This window comes from Accipiter gentilis, chromosome 12 (genome assembly GCF_929443795.1).
Source record: "Accipiter gentilis chromosome 12, bAccGen1.1, whole genome shotgun sequence".
NCBI lineage: Eukaryota > Metazoa > Chordata > Aves > Accipitriformes > Accipitridae > Astur > Astur gentilis.
The window spans coordinates 8042997-8066601 of NC_064891.1; the positions used below are offsets into that span (position 1 = coordinate 8042997).

The 23605-nt window shown below is 41.6% G+C and overlaps 1 protein-coding gene across 2 annotated transcripts in view; it reads right to left on the reverse strand.

Moving 5' to 3' along the window:
• The window catches only part of MOB1B (MOB kinase activator 1B), a 45708-nt gene that overhangs the window by 21385 nt on the left and 718 nt on the right, over positions 1 to 23605 (reverse strand). The window contains exon 1 of one of the 2 annotated variants that reach the window (XM_049814867.1): positions 23374 to 23483. The exons of the other annotated variant lie outside the window; for it this stretch is intronic. Within the exon in view, the coding sequence (XP_049670824.1) occupies positions 23374 to 23393 (20 nt within the window). The 5' untranslated portion in view covers positions 23394 to 23483. Of the gene's footprint in view, positions 1 to 23373; positions 23484 to 23605 lie in introns of those variants that run through there. 2 annotated transcript variants of the gene reach the window in all.

Here is a 23605-nt window from a genome sequence, read left to right on the forward strand (position 1 = left end):
AACAATTAAATGATTCTCCACTATGCTGCCTTCTCATCTGCTCAACCTACTGTTAAGCCAGCTGGATAACTGGGAACCCTCAGACTCACTCTCCTCTCTCAGCAAACTGGATCACGGGCAAGACCAAAAATATTTCCTTCCCCAGAATCTGGACAGCTACAGATCGAGGACAGCAGCCCAGCCACACAGAAGCCTTATTTACTCTCAATAGTCCTGATGCTTGTCATGTTAATTAAAAATACTATTTATTTAACAGAAAAACCCATGTTCTTTTTCTAACACCCACCTTCATGAGACAGGAAATGTCACCACACATGCACAAGTGTAATAAAAAGGTAGGTATAGCCTGTTCAGACCCGTCTTTACCAATCAAGTATGATCTGTTAAGTAGTTACTATTAATTCCTCAAAACCAAGCTGCTGTTATTTAGGAAAGCGTACTTTCTGCAGGCCTAGCTGATTCAGAATATTACCTTAGCTACCAATATAAAGTAGCTTTTCCGGTATCTGGTATTGTTTAGGAATTTAGTTTTTAAAATATAGTTGCTCAGAAATACACGAACACTTTAGCTCAAGACTGATACAATACCACATTTTCCACAAACTTTCTATGTCATTTTCCCCTGGTTTCACAGCATACAGACCTTTCAGTCCACCAGTCTGGCAAGAAATAAGGACGGCAACTTTTACAACTTTCATATAAATCATTTTCTTGCCTATAATTTTGTTTGAAAACCAGGGACTGACTTAGAAAAAAGTGTAGACATTTGAATTTTAAATGATGGCGGTGAGCCTGGATGGTACATTAACCCCTCACATGTCAGAAACATGATGTGTAAAATTAAATATTTGCAGAAAAGTGTCACATGAGGCAATACTTCTGAATGTTTTAACGTATGAGCTGAGAAAAGATTTTGGTTGGAAAAGGAAAACTGAGCTCTGAATTCCAATGAAAGAAAGTGGAAAGATGTGAAACCCAGACAGCAGAATTTTCGTTTCACGTATTATCCAGTTCTCATTTCTGTATATAAAAGACTTTGCCAATTTTTCACCATCTCTCTACAGGACCAAACAGAAATTTTTATAAGTGGGGCATAAGGGTTCTTCCCAGCTCACTAAATATGTAACCTGCATATGCAAGTGTTGTAGCTTATCATTGAAGCAATGTAGTGTAGCTACACCGTCATGCAGAAGCACTCTAAAAAACTTAACTCTGCATCTCATTTTCCCCACCACACCATCAACAGAAGATTAACAAACATCCCTTGTTTCTACAATCCCGAATGCCAATAGCTCTAGCAGAAACACAATGCCCACCAAAGAACACAACAAAAATTGTTCTTTCCGAAACACATGACAGGTGATTGAGAACATGTCATTTGCCAAGCATATGACAATACTGCCTAACAGTTCATTAAGTCTCAGTTTAGACCTGAATAAGAGCAATGAATAAGAAAACATACTGAAACTGGACATAAACAATGAGTTCCCCAAATTCTTTCAGGCAGGTAACATCTTTGCAGGTGCATCTTTGGGTATTGAACAGATCCCACAAGTCCAGCTGGTTAGAGATTTACATGGTCCAGGTCCTACTCTGACTCTCCCTTGCTACAAAAGGGCAGCAGCAGCATCCCCCCCCTCCCGTAGACCTCCGGAATAATCCTGTTTTCTAACCCTCATAAAGAAGCACTTGGCTGGGCTACCAGAAATCGTGGGATGATACAGTTGAATGGGCCACGTACATTCACACAGACACCAGAACAATACTAATGCAGTCAACTACTAAATGCAGCTAAGAGCCAGAAGGAGAAAGAGGAAACATATGGCTCCCATCTATTCTGTTACATGACACTTCTAACATGCACCCAGTCATTTGCATTTCACCCTAAGCAAGGATACCAGATTCAAATCTTAAATAAAATAATTGCCTCCCAGTGGGAGTGAGAAGCTTTTGTGGCTCAGGGAGCCTCCCACCCCTCCAGCCACCTGCATTTGTTGCCAGGGCAGGTTCAAACCAACTCTGAAGAAAAAGCAAGTGAAAAAATCCTAGCAAACAAAAACCCAAAGCTTTTAACTGACTGCTTAAGAGACCCAAGTTTTTCTCTTCAGGAACTTATCTACTTTATAGCCACTATGCCAACACAAGGGGTAAAAATACAACTTAAAACATCTGGCAATTGCTTTGGTGTATGGCTGCACAGACGGGGCTGACGCAAGGTAATATTCACAACAACTGAAGAGCAAGAAAGACTGGTATTGTTATCTTTCCACGTGTGTCAGTGTAGGCAGAGGAAAACCAGCACATGCTAAACACAAACACAGCACTTCCTAAATCACTCGCAAGATTTTGCTGTCACTCCATCCTAACTAGCCATCCTAACTCCTAAGACTTCCATGAAAAGGAAACCAAAGGTTTCCACAGACTTACCACCACTCCAAACCTCAGGTAATTCATTTATCATAAATAAGAAAGGGAAGAGATTCCTCCCCCTGCCCCCACTGCTTACACAAAATCCCCAATTCCTAAAACTTAAGTCCTCCTTTCACCATGTTTCACAACCTAACGTACACCAGCTTCTCTTTTGTAATATTGTCATTTTTCATACAATGATGAAGACTGAAAAAACTTAACTGCTGTAACTGGTCTGGCGCAGTTGCCCGAGGCAAGATCTACAAGTTCATTATAGAGACTACTACTGGGTGCGTGGAGCTCCCTGAGCATGATGACAAAAGCTCTATCCAGACAGAGGAAGCACTTACCAAGAGGATTCAGATCATGAAGAGCAGCACCCACTAACAACTTCACTAGAAAAATCTTTGTCCAGGAAAATAAAATGGTACAGAAACATAAGAAGCAGTAACTGGAAAAAGATTATGAAATAACTAAACCAAGAAACTGTTTGGATTTTAGCAAAAAGGGTAAGCCAACGGAAGGCATGAGAGTTTGAGAACAAGGCACAAGGAAAGCACAGTGAAAGAACTCCCTAAATAAAACAGTTTATTTTGAGAGAACTCTGGGTAGGAATTCACACCGTATCCACCCCAGATCCTGAGCTTGTTGCCTGATAGCAAACCAAGTCATTGCAGATCTGCTGAACACCCATCTTCCATGGTCAAGGAAGCAAGAGAACGCACAACATACTGGAAAATTGTTATGTACCACTTAATCCCTGCTACCCCCTTCCCAGAAACAGGGGGGTTCTTCCCATAAGCTGGTAAAAGCTTTTAACAACAGAATACATAATGATTTGGTCTCATCATCTGTTCCAAATACGCCATTCCATATTTGCCTCCACTACCTTTCTGATCACTACTTCTCAAATTCAGCACAGCCATCCTAGGACAGCAGGAAGTGGTCTCACACAAAAGTCAGACAGGCATCCAAAAGGAAAAGTAATTAGGATAAATGCAGGCTGCTAGTTGTCGCGTGCTACGGAACCATCTGCAATTTTGGCAATAGATTATCAGAATTCCATTCATTTATGCAGTTCACTGTATGTGAAGCCATTTAACTGCATGCACTCCTTGATAAAAATGAAAGTTCAAGGACGCAACAATCTGGTATGGCTTCTCTAAGCCAAAACCCTCGTAGGACATGTTTGCTCATGGGAAGTCTAGTTGCAAATGTTGCTGCAAACATTATTTCAACTACCTTATTAGTTCAGAAGCTCTCCTATTATTTAACCAAAAAAACCCATGCTCATTTATTTATGCCTTAGCACCATCAGTTAACTACCCCTTTAAATGGTTACCTTACCAAGCAATCCCACTTCCTCCCTAAACCCTGGCCACAGCAGCGTCTTATTCCTGCCATCCTGCATTATGATTCCCAACTCTGAGCTGAAGGCATCTTAAAAAACCAAGACAGATAAATAATGATTTTTTTTTCCAATTATGTCAATCTGTTACACGTGACAGATTTAGAAAGCCTTCTTGTTCCAGGCCTATTTCCTTAACTCCTTGAGTATTTGGTGAAAAAAGTAACTTTGAGAGTTCTGTCTGGTGGCCAACAATACACACAATAATAGATGTTTTTATCAAGTATGACATTTTATTTTCACCTACATTCCGTATGTATTGGGTTTGCTCGGCAAGGTTTTGGTAGCTGGGGGGAGGCTACAGGGGTGGCTTCTGTGAGAAGCTGCTAGAAGCTTCCCCTATGTCCAAGAGAGCCCATGCCAGCCGCCTCCGAGACAGACCTGCCGTCGGCCAAGGTTGAGCCCATCAGCAATGGTGGTAACGCCTTTGTGATAATGTATTTCAGAAGGGGAAAAAAAATTTCTGGGCCACAGAAATAGCAGCCAGAGAGAGGAGTGAGAACATGCGAGAGCACCAGCCCTGCAGACCCCCAGGTCAGTGCAGAAGGAGGGGGAGGAGATGCTCCAGGTGCCGGAGCAGAGATTCCCCTGCAGCCTGTGGGGAAGACCATGGTGAGGCAGGCTATCCCTCTGCAGCCCAGGGAGGTCCATGGTGAAGCAGATATCCACCTGCAGCCCAAGGAGAGAGGACCCCACACCGGAGCAGGGGGATGCCCGAAGGAGGCTGTGAACCTGTGGGAAGCCCACATGGGAGCAGTCTGTGCGTGAAGGACTGCAGCCTGTGGAAGGGATACATGCTGGAACAGTTCATGAAAAACTGCAGCCCATGGGAAGGACCCATGTTGGAGAAGTTCATGGATAACTGTCTGCCGTGGGAGGGACCCCATGCTGGAGCAGGGGAAGAGTGTGAGGAGGAAGGAGCGGCAGAGACAAGGTGTGACAAACTGACCCCAACCCTCATTCCCTGTCCCCCTGCACCGCTGGTGGGGACAAGTGAGAGAATTCAGGAGTGAAGTTGTGCCCAGGAAGAAGGGAGGGGTAGGGAGAAGGGGTTTTAAGATTTGGCTTTATTTCTCATTACCATATTTAGATTGCATTGGTAATAAATTAAGTTAGTTTTCCCCAAGTCGAGTCTGTTTTGCCCGTGACAGTAATTGGTGAGCCATCTCTCCCTGTCCTTACCTCAACCCACAAGCCTTTTGTTATATTTTTTCTGCCCTGTCCAGCTGAAGCGGGGAACGTGTGAGCTGCTTCGGTGGGCACCTGGTATCCGGTCAGGGTCAACTCACCACACCATAATACAATTAGCTCTATCTGTGAGCCATTTCTCCTGAGATTTTAAAATGCTCCGAGCAAGCAGGCAGCACCTGCCTTTCCCTGTTAAGAGTCTCTGAACACTCCTTCAGTTTCGAAACATCACATTAATGCAGAATTGAAAGGGGACAGAGAAAGTCTCAGAAATGCCACACTGAAGATCCCATATTCCTGGACATAAAAAGGCCATGAAATGGGGAACATGTTGCATCATCCCCGCTATTTGCCCCAACCAATTTCTAGACTTCCAAAAAGAACTGACTTTTCACAAAATTCTTGCAATTCCAAGGACATTTTGCTCTCTTCACTCCCACATACAAGATTTCTAGCAAATTATGCCCTTCCATTTTTATAGGTAAGTACAGCTACAGCAGTGCCAGATGCAGTTCGACCCAGTACTAAATCAGGAAATGTGTTTAAAGCAATTGACTCACTGAGCCGGGATGAGTCTGGAAGCCTGGCGAGGAAGCCACACCTCTGAGCCACAAGCAGCACTTCCCACTGTCAGCAGCCCACACGCCGCTTGGCCTCACAAAGACGTCACAACTTGCTTGTAAGCAAGAACACAACGTTTGCTCCAAAGCTGTAATTTTATCGAGTCATCTGCTGACAGGGACGGTTTTTAATGATGCAGATTATGCAGGCTGTTCCATCTTAGGTTAGCAAGATAATGTTTCCAGAAGAAAGAAAAATTTTCAGGCATCCTGCTTACACCACACTTACCAGGCTGCCTCAACAGCCCACTTCAGCTTCAAACGCAGCACCAGCCAATCTTTTACAATCAAAGCAGCTAGATATCCAGGCTAAACTCATGATACACTTCTTGTTAACTGCAGGAAAGGAGCCACTTAAACCTTCACACTCCTAAGAGAAGCACTTTGGCTGTCCTGGCTTAGACCTCCTCACACCCAACCATTTGTGTACCGTAGCCTTTCAGTGGAGCTTTTCACCTATTTCCATTAAGTCTGCTGCTATCCAGGGAAACTTGAATTAAAAGATAAAAGTTTAGGCTGCTTATGCATTAAACTTAAGGCTTCACAGCTTGTTCTTATGACAAAACCAACCTCTCACCACAGAACCAAGCTCTTACCTACTGTTGCGTCTAGCACAGCTCAAAGCTACAAGCAAAAAACCTTGCCCTGAATCTAGCATGCTTCACAATCAAACACAGAGATGCAGATCAAAGCCCAAATCCTGCCTCTACCCAGGCTGCCAACCTATCCATTTTGCAGCAGCAGCACAATCTAAACCACTGAAATATTAACAGTGCTCCAAAGTCTTCCTCAAATTCCTCTTGAGCAAACACAACCAGACCAAGTTATCCCGTAATTCACTAACAATTCATTACAGCATCTTTAACTAATGCAGTACTTAAAAAGTAGGCTATTACTATGCCATTGGCAAAATGGAAGAAGAAGAAGTGGAATGCCACCCTGGAGAAGATGTAAGAATCTAAAAACGTTTTTCTTCCCCTGCACACCTACTTGCACATCACGTACCAAACTGACATGTTTTACAAGAAATTAAGATTTTATTTTAAAATATCACAAGCAGTCAACTTCCACAGAAAGTATAGAGAGCACTGCTCCTCCTATGTTTCAGGCAACCTGCAGGCTCAAGAACACAGTGCTGCAATTACCATAAATCATTTCATACAGGGCTCATCAGTGGACTGTTCTATCAAACACTGGAAAGGACAGAAACTTGCCCTGGGGAAAAATAAATAGAAAATTCTGCAGTGGCACTGTTTCCAGGATACACCTGCCACCTATATTCTTCTAACTGGTATATATTGCTGAGGCCATGGGATATCATCTTTCTTTCTTTCCTTGGGGGAATGTACGAGTCACTAACTTCTGGAAGTATAACTATAACACTCAGCGCCTGCCAAAAGCGTTCACCACCATGGTCCAACTGAAATAAGCCCTTCAAAATATTTGGAAGTGCTCAAGAGATTCTGAAAAAGCCAAACTCAAGACAGTACACAGAACGTTTACCTGGGGCATGGTAACTTTTCATATTTCAACTCCTGCTTTTTCATCTTCAAAGGCCTTTGCAAGCATTAATTAATGCTCACGAAGTATCTTTGAAGTAGGCATCATTAGCGTCTTGTTAGACACAGGGAAACTGAGGCAGCGACTCACTGCCAAAGGCCGACGAGTAAATTTATCAGTCCCCAAGTTTCAGTTCTGTATCTCCCCATCTCCCTTCTCCTGCTGCACCTCTTTCTAAACTCCCATACACAGAAACACTGTGATAACCAAATTCCAAAGAAGCAAACAATTCAAGCCTTCAAACAATAATATGGGTCTTCAAATGAAAACATCCTGCTAAGAACAGACACATCAGAGTATGATCGTGTTAGTGTCCAATAGCCAACACGTTCACATAGAAATTTAATGGTCAAGCAACTTTGGGGAAATCAAATCAATAGATGCAGCATTTTCCCCATGACAATCACAGCATCAGGACAGCAGGTAAAATTAAGTTACGTTGTACATGTTCGAAATCTGCACTGACAAAGATTTAACTTGAGCATTTCTGTTTATAAAAATGAGTAGTCACAACATTTCTGTTCCGAAGAGAGATAGTGCGTGACCCAGGCATTACTTTCTTCAGCTCTTACAATACCAGGAAGTCAATTATTTTCCAGTCAAATTTCCACTCATTAAAACAAGCCTGTCTCACTCGGTTCACTTGAATTTGGAGGTAACAAATCCAATGTAAGCATTCAAGAAGCAAGCATTCCACAATCTTGTGTTCCTTCTATGTACTACCATGCAGCAGGTCTCAAGACAAATAAAAGTAACCACTAACTTGGGACAGAGAAAGACGGCCAAGGAAGCTTCAGTCCCATGCTCAGAGGTTACAGGTCCAATGGGCCAGAGAAAGGAGCGCTTCTGCCAGGCTGTGGGGCAGGATGAGAGACCCCAGAGCCCAGCTATTCAAGAGCTATAGACAATTTTGCAAACGCTGTTCTACTCCCCGTGAAGATGACTATGGGACCCCTTTAAAAGAACGGGCTAATGGTTTGACATGAGACACGGTGCTATCAGTCCAGCCAACGTGTATTCAGAAGACTGAAGTGCTCCAGGACAGTACAATACTGGGTTACAACTTGACATTAAGAGGTATTTGAAGGCTGTTCAACACAATCCAAGAGTTTAAAGCCAGCAAGCATATGGCTAAGTAGATACTCTAAGTGCACAAGCTGATAGCTCTCACCCTGAAAAATGTCCCTCTGTGTAAATTCTTCAGATACAGTCACTGTATTATTCTGAACAATAATAAAAGCAACACACTTTTACAGAGCACTCCCATCTAACAAAAATAACTTTCACAAACATTAAGCTATAAAAAGTACAATTTTCTTCACATGGAAGGAAACGCAGACTCTGCCAAGATCACTAAGCAAATCAAAGCAGCCCGTCTGGGAGAGAGTTAAGAGCTGCCAACTCCTTATACAACATAGCTGCTCTCCCAAAAAAAAGGTAAGGCAGCGGTTAGAAAGCAATTCCAGGCCCAGGGTTTTTGTTTTGCTTTGTTTCTTTGTTTGGGGTTTTTTTTTTAAGGAAGAATCAGTTGCATTGACTTGAAAAATTGCCACAGGCACATGGTCATTCCTATGAAAACAAAATACATGTTGTTTAGTGTTTATACACTCTACTGTAGGAAACTAACTCAAAGTACTTAAATCAATGGTACACGGCTGAAATTACCCCCTGTAGCTTGTATGAGATACAAGAATAACCTAAATTGTCTACTACACCTAGAGTAAGTCAGTGAAGTTAGAAATATCAAAGTTAAAAATGGTGAAAGTACAGGTGCCCAAGAAATGATTCTTCCCAAAGCTAACACTGCACTTGGTAACCAAGAGGCTTCCACTTTTATAAAGAATGTCTTTGTGTGATTAACTCACCTATTGCCTGCCCAAGCCACAGCCAGTTGCCAAGGCTAGAAAAGCTGGGTGCCACACTTTATAACCCAAGGAGTCGGAGCCAAGTTACTTCTTCCCAGATTTCAGCATGCTCCTTCTGCAGCACTGCCATCAGGCAAGCAATGTGGAGCATCTTCAGGAATAAGTACTCGATTCTGCCAATGTAACAGTTTAGGCTTCCAGACATTTCTGTACAAACCCATCCCCGTCATATTCCCACAGGGGCTCCTGCTCGCTCCAGGACAGAATTGCTTCCTACATTAAGCTGTCCTTTCAGATGCCTGACCCCCTGTTGCAAGGAAGGGAGCTTGCTTTCTGCCTCCCAGTTGACAGGCTCTCCTCACTCACAGGCTGGCAAGGAGGCCCGGCCGGACCTTCCCCTTGGCCAGGTGCCCGGCGATGGGTCAGGGAGAGCGGCTGCAGCTCCTGCCCGAGATCACGGCCTCTCCAGGGGGAGGCAGGCAGGCCCTGCTCCACTCAGGTCCTCTCCTTGCAGGGGCTTCTGCTGAGCATGGTGAAGCTGCCCACAGCAGCCGCTTCCCCGCAGAGCTCTGTGGTGGTTTGGTTTTGTGGGTTTTTTCCCCAAAAACTCCAAGTCCTTGAGCTCAGCAGCTTAACAAGAAATTCAGATTTGAAAATAAATAAATAAATCCCAAGGTAACAGACACAAAACACAACTTTCCACAAAAAGCAGGGTGTCCTTTCAGAAGAGAAAAGAAGGAAAAAGCTTAATTTCAAACACCATTTTTTGAAGTACTGAATACCACTCTCAAAAAAAAAAAAAAAAAAGCCTCCAGCAAACATGAACCAAAAAGTTTCCTCATCTGAAAAAAAAATATCAAGGTATCACAGACTAGGGGAATTTAAAACAATGTCCTTATATTTCAGCACATGGAATTGACGATGACAATACAACACAGATTATTCCTAAAAGAAGAGCTTCTTCAGATGTCTGGAAATGGAATACATACAAATCCAGACAAAATCCCAAATCCCACTTTTTTCTGGTCAGTGAACCACTGTCATTCATCCTTCCTCATCCCGCCCTTTTTCTTTGCTACTCCATGAAGAAAGTTCAGTTTGCTGGAGGTTTTTCAACCTGAACATGCTTCTCAAGGGTTATAATGACCATTATCATTGTAACTGCTTTGAAACAGTGCCTCCTTCTACCAAAGTACTGACAGTGAAATAGGTATTTTTATGAGACTTTCAATTCTCTACCCATCAAGGCAGGGACTAAGATCTGGCTTCTTCTTCTCGGAAAAACAGCTGTCTTCACAGACTGAAGCTCCACACAGGATGGTATGAGAGGAGGCAGAAGAAAAAGTCATCATCTCACCAACAGCTCTTAAAAAATACAGGTATCATTCTACACAAGACACTACATGTTAAAAGAGCAGAAGTTTATCAGATGATTCACATCCAGTAAGGAGAAGGTTATTTAAGGTAGCCTTAAGGAATGGTTTTGCTTTTGCTTGTCCAAACCATCACCACCCAGTGTTGAAAGCTGTCATAACACGTACACATTCTTAAAATACTTTTTTTTTTTCCTTCTATACATACACATTTTAGAGTCAGTGAAATCAAGCAAATGCAGGATTTGTCCAGCAGAAGTCAGATGCTCTTACATGCACCAGAAGAGAGCTGAAGACAAGCTTTTGCTGGCTAAGCTATGCCTAAGGGACAGGTGACTGGCCCTTGGAAACTGGCCATTTGACTCTTCCCTCTGACACGTGCCCTCGCTCGCCCTGCAGCAGCACACTTGGTGCCAAATCCACAAAGATGTTAGGTGGCGCAGACCGTTTCCCAGCCGAGCCAGGCACCTATGCTCCTCTGCGTCTCTCCACCTCCCTTTTTCCATCTGCAAGCCCAGAATGTGCCTGTAGACAAGGGGGAGGTGTTATGCTACAACTCTCATGTCTACTACAACCCAGCCCATGTGGGTGGCAATGGTGTTCCTGCTGTTTCACCGGTTGGATGGAACCCTTCTCTCAAGTAATCACAATTCCTAATCCAAGGAACAAGCAAGTGTCCAGAACACCATTCCGTAACCAGGAAATCATCATCAGTTTGCTATGCTCACACACAAAATAAATTCCCTTGTTTCATTTACAACATATTCATTTAATACACTTTCATCCTCTGGAAAATCCTCAAAATAAACAAAGCAAGTCACAGTTGCCCTCATTGGATACTACCAGAGCTCCCCCTGTGCACTCAAAAACACAATTAAGCCAATTCCCAGAGCAGCCAACAGTTGCGGAAGTGACTCAGCTCCTCAAGCATTGTCCTCTGTAGGACTAACAGCAGTGCTGGGCAATGCAAGGAGAGGGACAGGCCAGAGACACAAAAAGAAGTATACAAGGGTATCCATCAGAAAAAAACTTAGATAAAAAAGGAAGAAGTACACATTCAGCCAAGCATGCCCTATTGACTTGCAGAGAGAAGCAGGCAGACATGCAGACCACAGAGGAACTGGAACATGCCCGTGGTATAAAATGTGCAGCCTCCCAAAAGGCTCACTCTGCATGTTTTATCAATGTCACTGGACTGCTGCTCCCACGTTTCTCCACAGACTTTTTCAAAAGGTTTAAGACTACCAAACATCACTCGAAACAAGTTTTCACTCCAATTTGCAAGGACGAAGCTTTTAGCAGAGACCCAAGCATCTCCTCTGCATGTTCTCCTCTGCCATCCATTTGAAATCCTGTTACGTGAGAGGAATCAAGATTACCCAGAATGTTTTGCTGCACGCTCCCGGGTATCCATCAACTACCTTGAGGCAAATGCAATGCTGTCTTCACTCATAAAATGTCTGTCTGATTACAACAGCAATTAGATTTTTAACAAAGCTAAGGACTTGGCTGTTTTGTTAGGTTCTTTCCATCAGATCCATGTTCTTTGACTATTTTAATACTAAGATTCACTGTGTACATACACACACACATATATCATGAACTGTAGGGCATAATCAAAACCAGATTTATTTCTGCAGATTCTAATATCCTAATATTCATGTACTGTTTCTTCAAAAAAGCAGGCTACTAGAAGCTTTGAAGAAGGTAAACACAAAGTATTCCTTCCTTTCCAACTGCTTTGTTTTTTCCTATGGATCACTGAGATGGAGTTCAGTATCTTTACCATTTCAGTCACTAATTAAGCCCTCTGCAAACTAAATTGCACTATTTTATCACTAATGTTCCCCTCTTTTCTCAGGACGCCCTTATTTCTGTCAATTAACATTAGCTCACTTAAAAGGGAGGGCACAGCATGAATTCTAACAGAAGTTAGAACTTCACGCAGTTACGCTTCAAAGTTTAGTTTCCATGAAGGTTCAAACCTCAGTTTACTTCATGAATGTACCTAATAAATCATTCAGTAGACATAACTACACTTCTTCTTTAAAACCTACCCTTTCCCATACATAAAACTTGGCACTAAAAAGCCATTTGAACACTTATTTCTGCTTTACATGTGTATGGTGCATTTTCCTTTGGGAAAGAGGATTCAATCAAGCTGTAACTAGTAGACTACTGAAAGAAACTGAAAGGTTGCTGAAAAGGATGCTGTACATACCCTGCAGCAAAGACTGCTGTGGGAGAACTCAAGCCACAGAGAATGCAGTTCTGCCCCGTGGCAAACAAATTCAGAAACAACAAAGTCAAGTGCTTGTGACAGAGGATTAAGTAACATTTGTTAACAGAAGTATACCTACCCACTCCATACCCATCGAAACCTGCAGAAAGACTCAAACCTGTGAATTTTGCAGTCCAAACCATCTCAGATGGTCTCCCTCTAATTTGTTATATGCATAATGAAGACGCAGACCCAAGAGCAAATGCAGGAAGAAGAACATTTGCACATTTGGGGGAAATTCTTAAAACCTGTCACTCAGATGCTTCCAAGAAAATGTTATGTTCTAAAAGAAAACAATTACACAGAGGGAAAATGCTCAGTAACACATGTGGGAGTGAGGATGACACAGCACATGTTACGCAGACACATGGAAACATGAAAAGCAGTATTAGACAACTCAAACGTCATGCAGAACATAAGGGAACGGAGCAGGTGGGGTTTTTTTCTTTTTAAGAGGGAAGCAATTACATTCAAGTCCTGGCCTGGCAGTCAAAGTGAACACCAACAAGAGGGGAAAATCAATCAACCACAGAATACGACCATCCACAGATGATCAGAAAACAAAACTAGCAAGTACCATTACGGATGCAACTAAGCAAATTATAAAAGAAATACCAGGAAATACATAAAGCTACAAGTCTGGGTTACTTCTTTCAATAACACATCCAACTGCATTTAAAGAAAAGATACTGGAAATGTTAATAAAGAAAGAAGGTTTACTAAACCATTTAAGTAGGCATGAAGGAGTTCAAGATCTTTCAACGAGTAACTGAAAATATCATTAAGTGGCCTGGAAAGCTCCAGCTTGTCTCGCACAGCCTTGCACACTGTCCGTCCCATAAAGCATCATCCAGCCTGTGGGGCAGGAGGAAGGGGGGGGGGGGGGGCATATCAAATAAATAAAGCAGATGATTAACAGTATTTGCCTACCTATGATTTCATTACTGTAGTACTTTTTGATTTGATAAAACAAGGACAAAAGTATCCCATACCAAAAGTATACGCTGCTTCCCACAGCAAACTGTTCCCCCTGCTACAGAGATTTCCTTATATTCAGCTAAATTCTCTTCATGTCTTTACATTACTAATGCCCACGGCATCCTAAAACATATCTGCTGGTAACAGTCACACCCTTTAAATACATTTAAGAAAGCAGGAAGCAGCGCTTTTCAGAAAGCAGTCTACAAGCCATTGAGGATGGTAAATTGCAGCAATAAAAGTTTGGCTCCAGTATCAAATTAGATCCTTACTTATACACCAAATATAGTGCTTGGAGAACATGCCTCAGAACATGGATCGTTTCCCAAAATGCTGATCAGTTGGTTTTGAAAACCAATGCTTTATGAATGACTAAAGCAAATCCAGTCATACAACCTAAGAAATCACAGCAGGGCATTTGGAAAAAAAAAAAAAAAAAAAAAAAAAAAAAAGACTAAACAGTTTAAGACCATCTTCAATCCTTTTAAACACAATAAAAAAAACAATCTATTAATGAGTTTAGGAAAAAAGCAAGTTAAAAAAGAAGAAACTTAACTAAATTTTAATGGGGGAGGAGTCACTTTAGCACTTTATAAAAGGCTGTCTTTTTCTGCAACCCCCACATAAAACAGGCTGATGAGATGAACATGGCAAATGAGAAATACTTGGCAACTTCCCAACAGAAAACCTCAAAGCATACATGTAAGGTTACACTTAAACTTTGATTAATAGGTAAAACAGGGTCTGAATTCAGCAAACAACAGAACAATCATTAGAAGCAAGAAATAACACAGAGAATAACAGGAAGATGAAATGGACAGGAGGCAGTAACAAATAATCTACCAGCTTTCCAAAAATACACTGCATTACCTCATCACCAAGTATTTCTTACACATCCCCCATATTTAATACAATCTTGTATGTGCTGTGTATAACTATCTTCAGTAAAATTTGCTTATATCTTGCAAGTATCTTATTGGGAGAATCCACCTATCTGAAGGGGGAACAACAGCTCCTACACACACAGGAGAACATTTTTTCTGAGATTATTTAAGCCTGTGCATTTGACAGTTGAGTTCACAGTCAGTTTAACTTTTCTATGGTGAATTTAAATATACAGGTTTTTCCTCTTTTCCACTCACACTGCAGCAAGAAATTTTAAGAGCCGTCAACCACAGAAGTTGGTTGGACATTAGAGACACTTGATTTTTTCTAAGTTACACTTCAGCATTAGAAACACTTGATTTTTTCTAAGTTACACTTCAGCATTAGAAAAAACAGTATTTTGTTGCCACAAAATACGACAAGTAAAAGACACAGTAATGCCATTTTGATTCCTGGATCTAGAACTCTCAGCAAGTCCCTAAAACAATTGCTCCATTCAAGCAAAACCGCGACTGCGCTACTGAAGTTGGTAAAAAAACAATTGAAATACCAGCTAGCAAAACAAAATATGGGTTATTTTATTAAGGTCAATATAGGAAACCCACCCAATCATTATTTGGGTTGAAATTATTTCTGTATCAAAAATCAGATGTCTCAATTTTTAGCAAAAGAGGAATTTACCAAAGCTTACTTAAGCTTGTTTATTCTCTTTGTCATAAAGAAAGGAATTAGACTTGTGATAAAGACAACAAATCCAGGCATTATGAGTTCTTATCCTCAAGATGGTCTTCTTCGCTGAGGAAGGGATAAGATTTTGTATGTCAGGAGCGCTCATATCCCTAGGACACAAGCAATTAACTCTGGAGGTAAGCTACCGAATTCAAAGTGCGACAACAGACAACCCCAAAAAACACCCAAGTATGTGGAAAAGAAGCAAACTTCAAATAAAACTCAACTGAAATATGGGTGGAATCACAGGAGATATGTAAGAATAACAAAAGGAATGGATTCCTGCCAAGGAACAGCTGTGAACTGGAGAAGGAAGAGAGGAAAGGGTGAACAAGATAGAAGTGTCTTCACACAAAAAAAAAAAAAAAAAAAAAACAAAAAAAAAAACCAAAACACAGAAGGGAAGTTGGGACAAGAAGCTATGGTCACAGTTGGATTTCAAGATGAATGGGAAAAGACAGAACAAAGGAAGAAAGACCATTTACACGTGCAAGTTATGTCAGAGCAACCAAAGTCAATGTTTTGAAGGGCAAGGCATAAATGCACCAAAAAGCTGCACCGACTCCCGAAGAAAAAGAGAAACAATGCAAGAGAAGAGTGAATGAATTCACTTCCAAGTACTGCTTTTAAAAGTTTCAAGATCTATTTTCAAGGAAAAAACTCCTGTTACCTTCATGAATTCACAGTGGGGGACTGTCTTTTTATTAACACAAAATTACCATCTCATACGCATGAATTTAGTGTCTGCTGACTCAGCCTACATATTCAAAATGGGAAGCAAAGACTTGAATTAAACGGAACACGTCAGAGATGCATACCACTTAACTACACTGTACAAAACTGGGTATCAGGTTGTGGAAGGCATACACTTACTAAGCTAGCTAAGAAATAAGAAGTCATTTCAAACTTAGTATCCACGGTCCAATTTATCTGCACGAATACATGCCTCTCCAGACAGCCAATCCCCAGCTCTCATTCTCTTCTTTCAAATCCTTTCACCAAAATATTGACCCAGGCAGCAGTGCCCTGGGAAAGCATCTGACAGATCCACATGGAGAGCACCACGCTGGCTCTGGGAAATTATTTGAAAAATTATAAAATGAACTTTGTGGTTACTTCTTTATAATCTGCTTTAAACTGATCCAGAAAAACTGCACATACATGGTTTTAGATAACCTAGCGTCGTGGTTTAACCCCAGCTGGCAACTAAGCACCACGCAGCCGCTCACTCATGTCCTTCACAGTGGGATGGGGAAGAGAATCAGAAGGGTAAAAGTGAGAAAACTTGTTGGCTGAGATAAAGACAGTTTAACAGGTAAAGCAAAAGCCACACACGCAAGCAGAGCAAAGCAAGGAATTCATTCACCACTTTTCATGGGCAGGCAGGTGTTCAGCCATCTCCAGGAAAGCAGTGCACCATCACGCCTAACAGTGACTTGGGAAGACAAACGCCATCACTCCAAACATCCCCCCCTTCCTTCTTCTTTGCCCAGTTTATATACTGGGCATGACGTCACATGGTATGGCATATCCCTCTGGCCAGTTTGGGTCATCTGTCCTGGATGCGTCCCCTCCCAGCTCCCTGTGCCCCTCCAGCCTTCTTGCTGGCTGGGCATGAGAAGCTGAAAAATCCTTTACTTTAGACTAAACACTACGGAGCAACAACTGAAAACATCAGTGTGTTAGCAACATTCTTCTCATACTGAACCCAAAACATAGCACTATACCAGCTACTAGAAACAAAATTAACTCTATCCCAGCTGAAACCAGGACACCCACCTAGTCAGAATGTACTGTAACTCTGGAGGGAAATTTATAGCACCCTGCTCAATTTTAAAGTTCAGTGTATTTCCTTCCAGAAGAGGTAAATGCAACAGATGTCTTCCTCTGGAAGAGAGCCCCCTGAAAACTTAAAAAGAGAAATCATTGTCTTGCCCTTATTTGCCTCATAGAGACTCCAAAAAGGACTTTTGCAGATTTTCCTCCCAAACGCTTTCAGCGCCATTCACCTAAGTTACTTTCCTATGGTACAGCGTGGTCCTTCACACCAGCACAAATACATCCATCACAACCTCTCTTCAGTAACATTCACGTATCACACAGCAGGTGAAGTTACCATACTGACAGCCAACGTTACACTACTGCCACAGAAGCGCAATGGAAGTGAAAGGGAAGGAAATGCTGCGTTTAAAAAAAACAGAGACGACAAAGCATATCACTGGATCCTGATAATCCCACCTCATGAAATTTACAGGCTAGAAAAATTTTTAAAACTCTGTGAAAAGCAATTAAGTTACATTCAGTTACAGTTGAAGATAGATTCTACAGCATTTGAATATATAACCCACAAACTCCCTCTCTGTGTACGTTAACAACAACAAAAAAAGGACAAAACCCAAACAACACGTTCATTGTAGCTCAACTCTAATGGGAAGTGGCTTAGTTTACAAATGGTAAAAGCACCACACAGCATATCCTGCGGTTTAGGTTGATTTGTGGGTCAAAGGCTTATTGATAGCTTTGGCAGCAATATCTTTCTTGTTGCTTACTACAGAAGACTTAAAAGCAGTGTAATTAAATGCAGCTATTTACTTCTCTAAGAAGAACAAGCAGCTTCATTCTGTCAGCCTTGGGCACGAAAACATATTACCGCACTTGCAACTCTTAAGCCACCCCTCAGTGGACAAATGCTTCTAATATTTTATACTTTTTCAAACAAGATAAAAAAAGACTAGGTATCTTTCAGGACACGTACAGCCTAAGATGTAACTGTGACCCCTAGGCTGTCCTTACCATGGTTGTCTGTTGCCATGAAGAGGTCCTAAATCCAAAGCCTTGACAGAAAAATATCAAATGCTTTTGGTACCTTTTCAAGAATAAAAACTAAGCGCCTTCACCCGTGCCTAAATCCTCCCCTGAAAGCGATCCTTGTTCCACCACTATTCTCATCTGACAAATGTAAATAGCTAATTGCATAGGTTCGCTTACACTGCAAACACAAAGAGAAGAGGACAAACAAGGGAAAACAATTGTAGCACAAAAGCAAACAATTAGGAAGCAATTAAGACCGGACATCACCGCGATGTAGTAAACACAACTTTCACACTGAACAATGCCTTTCTTCATATGATTTTTTTCTTTTTTTTTTTCATTCCAAAACAATGCTTCTATACTGAGAAGGAAGCATCTAAAAAGATTTCGAAGTGTCTGTCGCTCACTTCATCAATTACATGTTCCCCGAAACAGAGTATTAGTGGCAAAGTTGGGTTTTTTTCAAATGCAATTGCAAGCTCAGACATCTTACAGCCTGAACTGGTCTGCACAGCTCTGTTATTCCAAGGCAGACTCTTTCTTTCTGAAATAAAAGCCAGAAGTCAGCTTTGCAGCCCTCTACCTCCAAGCTTACTGATAAAGCAGCAACACTCACACATTACTGGATACAATTTATCTCCATTTCATCTTATGCAAATTTGATCAGCTACTTTTTGAAAGTGTATGCTCATTTACCGACAAGCAGACATTTCATCAAACTCATCAAGAATGAACAAAGCCACTGTCAGGGGAATGGCAAGAACTCAACTACCTAAACAGGTAGTAACACACACAGAAAGCCAAATGAAGTTTGAAGGACAGGTTTGACAACACAGCTAAGCTTATTCAATTGCCAGTTTGCAGAGAAAAAGGGAGAAGCCTCCTCCCTGCCTTTTGCCATGTCCAGACGCTCCTGCTGCTTCCATTATTCTGACACCATCCCTCATGTCACTACACAATGACACCAAGTAACTAAATTAGCAAAAAAACTAATCCCACGAAAAAGGAATTCATAGTTTTCTGCTGTTTTAGCTTCTTGAACCAGCTCATTAGAAGGATGACGAGTGCCTCAGTGAGCTTAACCCTATCAGCAAACTGTACCCTAACAAACTGTTTTGGGGTCTTCAGGGAAGGTAAATGAGGAGGGAAGCAGAGCGACAAGCACTTTAAAGTTTGAGAATTGTAAAAGGAATTGTACCACAGGCAGCACAAGAGGCAACACGAAGACCTCTAACTTTTTCATTCCCGTGGTTTCTGGAAGCTTTCTGTTCCTTAGCGTTCACTGCCTTGAAAGTGAGACCAGCTGCCAGCCAAGTAACAAATCTTTTGATAGCAGGCATTTTGAAACAGGAATTAAACACAGAGTTAATACTGCAAGTGAACTGATGTGCTTCAAAAACATTAAACACAAACTTCAGGTAAAAGCATATATTTCTACAGCCAGTAATTCAATGAAACATAGAATCATTTAGGTTGGCAAAGACCCTTAAGATCATTGAGTCCAACCATTAACCTAACACTACCAACGAAAGCTATAAGCAGCTAAAAAAAAAAAAAAAAAACAGGGAGAGAGCAAAAACCCCCCATTTTACTTTCTGTGAAGTTCATTGTCAGAGCTGATAGCTGATTAGATTCCATATAAACTCTACCTCTAAGGAATCCGTTTGCTTTCCTCAAAACTACTGTTACCAAGACTTAAAAACCAAAAAAATTCTTTAAACAGTTGGCAATAACTTTGCAGTTCTCTCTCCAATTTACTCACAGGCAAACTCAAGAGACATTTCATTCCTGGTACTCTTCCAAAAAAAATAGCAGAAAAAAGAAACCAAACGCATCCCTAATGGTACTGCTTAAAAACCAGGTTTTGCAGTAAGGTAACACACTCACGTGTCAAGAACCTCTACCCTGATCTCTGCTCTAGGAACACAGCCTGCGCAGTAGTATTACACTAATCAAGCTAAAACTGAAGAAAACCAGTACATTAAAATACAGAAGAAAAATATCTGAATGTTTGACAAGCATATACTTCCCATTTCTAACAGTCTGTGAATGCCTACACGTTGATTTTCAGTGACCGAAATTCCAGTTTAGAAGTGCCTAACAGTCTTCCGTAGGAGTCCTTGATAAAGAGGAGATAAATACCACATCTCCAACTTTCAACTACATAAGGAACACTCACGAAACACTCGGTTGCTCTCCAGCTAAAGTAAGCTGCAAAACACTGCCCACTGTAGAAACTGCTTTCATTTATAAGTAGCAGCAACTCAGCATCTAGGAAAGCTGAGGAAGGGGAAACAACAAATAGCCAGGATGTTCTTCAAGAGCAGGAACAGACCAGGAAATCAGGAAGGCCACAATGCTTGTCTATCTGGAAGCAAACACACCAGCTCTGGTTTTGGTGTTACTCTGCAAGAGATGTAAGGAAAAACCGTCATGTCCCACTGCACTTTCTGCATATACATATACACACAAACTATGATTTTACTTAAATTTAAAAAAAAAAAAAATTAACTCAGGCGCCCCATCAGAAGAAGCTGCTATGCTCTGCTGTATAACAAGACGGAGAAGAAAGAGCACATCTTTCTCCCAATCTGGTTTACAAGTTTACATCCATCCGTAAACATATATGCCCCAGACAACAGCTACTGGTCCTCTCCCTTACTTCCTGTTTCCATCAGCTCCCAGTCTTTCCAAGTCTCATCAGTTACGACTACTTATATGAATGTCATTTTAAAAAAACATATGATGGAATTCTCCGAGAGGGATTTACCAATACATAGATGTTTGGTATTTGTTTGTTTGGGGTTTTTTTAGGAAAAGACAATTTCACAACTTCAATAATAAAACTTAATCTTTTCCTTTTAAAAGTAAATGGTTTTCATCTAGCTTCGTTTTTATGTTAAGTTTTGCCAGCGTAGGATAACACAAGCGTGTTACCATATGGCACGCCTACCAGAACTATCTTTAATTTTTTTGCTTGGAGATGTAAGCTAAAGTACCTGCTGTAATTTCCTTTTAGAGAGAAATTATCTAGCTGATATTTTTTGGAACTGAAAATGTTTTCTAGTCCAATTCCCACTTTTTAATTTTTTGTAAAGATTCAGGATAACCTATTCAACCATTGAAGAGGTTTACGAAGTCTTTTCAGAAAGGAAGAAACAAATCAGAAAGAGAAAATAGCGGTGCTGAAAATAACAATTGCTGTCAAAACCGAGTTGTATTAATTCAGTAGCTCGTCTCACAAGACAGTCTTTTTATAATGTTACCCATAACCAGAGAAGACAATGGTTTCCCTTGATTTCCACCCACCACCCCCTCCATGTAGCTTTATATGTCACTGGCCCTGGCAACAGTGAAGAATAGCAATGGATTTGTCAGCGGACAAGGACCGTGCAACAGGCCCGCGAGGGGGGCCCCAAGCACCCTGTGTTATCCAAGCACAATCGCCCTGTTATTTGACAACAAGCAAGTCTGCATGCAGAAGACAGCTTTTGGTATCGTACTCAAGTGTCAAACTGACAAACTACAGCCAAGTTACTGACGATAAACCTGCACAATAGCCAATTTAGAAAACATTTCTAGTCTAAGTGCACAAGGACAATCTTCACCTGCTGCATCTTTATCACAAGTTCAAAATTGTGAGTCAGTTCACAAAAAGACAACAGTATCCCTAAGGCAGAGAAAACAGCACAGACACAAAAACAACTTGGCTACCTCCATACCAAGGAAACTTTCGGTGAAAAAAGGGGTGAAAACATACTACAAAAAACTATGTAAAAAGGACTGTGAAAATGTGGGGGGTTATCAGCTCAAAATACAAGTTTGTACTACTAAATCTGTAAAAGCGTTAAGATATCCAAGCACTATCTTAGAATAACTTTATCAACATGAAATTCATGTTTGACAAAAAGTGATGCTTACTTTCTGGATACTTAAAAAACCAACCAACAACAACAACAAAAAAAACCCCAAACCCTAACTATTTGCCAGTTACATAGAAAGTTCCCCTGGTCTCCCTGAGGCCTACCAGGCATATTTTAAAATTTCTTTTTTTAAATCCATTTCTAGACTGCAGATGAGCAAATTAGGTGCCATCTACAACACTCTGCCAACAACAGCTGAGACAGCTTTGCCAAACATTTCTAGGTTTGCCATGCAAAAACTTCAGTTTCCATCTCGGTATTTCATCCAGCAGCACTACTTGAAACAATGCAGGTAGAGGTAAAGGTTTGCTTTACTAGGTTTCAGAAGAGTCTGGAAACAGAAACAAGCATCTCATTATTGCTTGTGACAGAGGGTAGAGGGTTTTATACTTTTCCGTTACCAGTTAGCCAAATGCTACAGAGAGGGAGGCTCTCTAACTTACAAACCAGACTCCCAGGACACCACTGTACTTGAAATCCTGTCCCCCTTCTCCATTGCAGCAGCTGAGAATTATGAAGGAGGGGGACAGCTGGGCTTCTCATTAGAAGCACTGCGCCTGAATCCACCGACAGTCATTTGTACCCACCTCCCATTTGCAGCTTGCACCCTGCAGCTGATAGGTGTCTTTCAAAACCTCTCTTGGGGTAAGGCAGCACAAGCGCAATGACAGGCGAGCTGGTTTAGTACGGCAGAGTTAAAAGATAAATGCAATGGAGAGATTTAGAAGGAAGCCAGCACCAGTATTATTTGTCTCCATAAGAACACAACTTACTAGAACGCTCCAGTTCCCAAGATAAAGCATCTTCTCTAAAAGAAGACTACGTATACATCTGTTGGTTATCAATATAAGCCTTTAACAACTGTCAGATATTATGGCAACAGTCCCACTAACTGCTCGCACATAACTCTGAACGTGCAAGAACACTCAGCAGGGCGAAGGCCTTAATGGAGCTTGGCTCTGCAAGGGCGCCTTTTTCAGCTTCTTGGATTTCCCTTCTTTCCCTAGAGCACATCTTCGCTTTAATTAATAGGTCACTGAACCGGTTTACGTTAATTGTCAGAAGTACCTCGTCTTTGTTCCCAAGGGGAGGGACCAAAGTTCATTCAGTTGTTGCCGACGATGCAGAACTGCAAAACCTAAGGTTTTGCGCACACCTAAATCGCCACCGATTCCTAAGGGAGCTTTTTTATGCCGCAGTAAACAATTGCCTTCTCATTAGCAACGTGCGCCCCGCCAGCGATCCCTCGCTCGCCGGCTCGCCGTGTTCGCACCAGATCACCCTCAGTCATCTGCGCAACCATTACCTCAACCTGGAATTAACTTTTAAACGCTGCTGCTCACCAAAGCTGCGTCAACGCCATCCAGTTTTAACTTATCTACCGCAGATATCGCTACGGGCAGCAACTTCTGCCCATACCCTGCTTGCTGAGAGTTAAAAAAAAAAAAAAAAAATCTTGAGGAAAAGGGAGACTCCAAAGATGGGTGCCTTCCCCCCCCCCCCGAAGCCTGCTGTCGCCTTGCCAGCGATAAAATCCTTTGGGTTTGCCAACACAGCGCCCACCGCGAAGCTCTC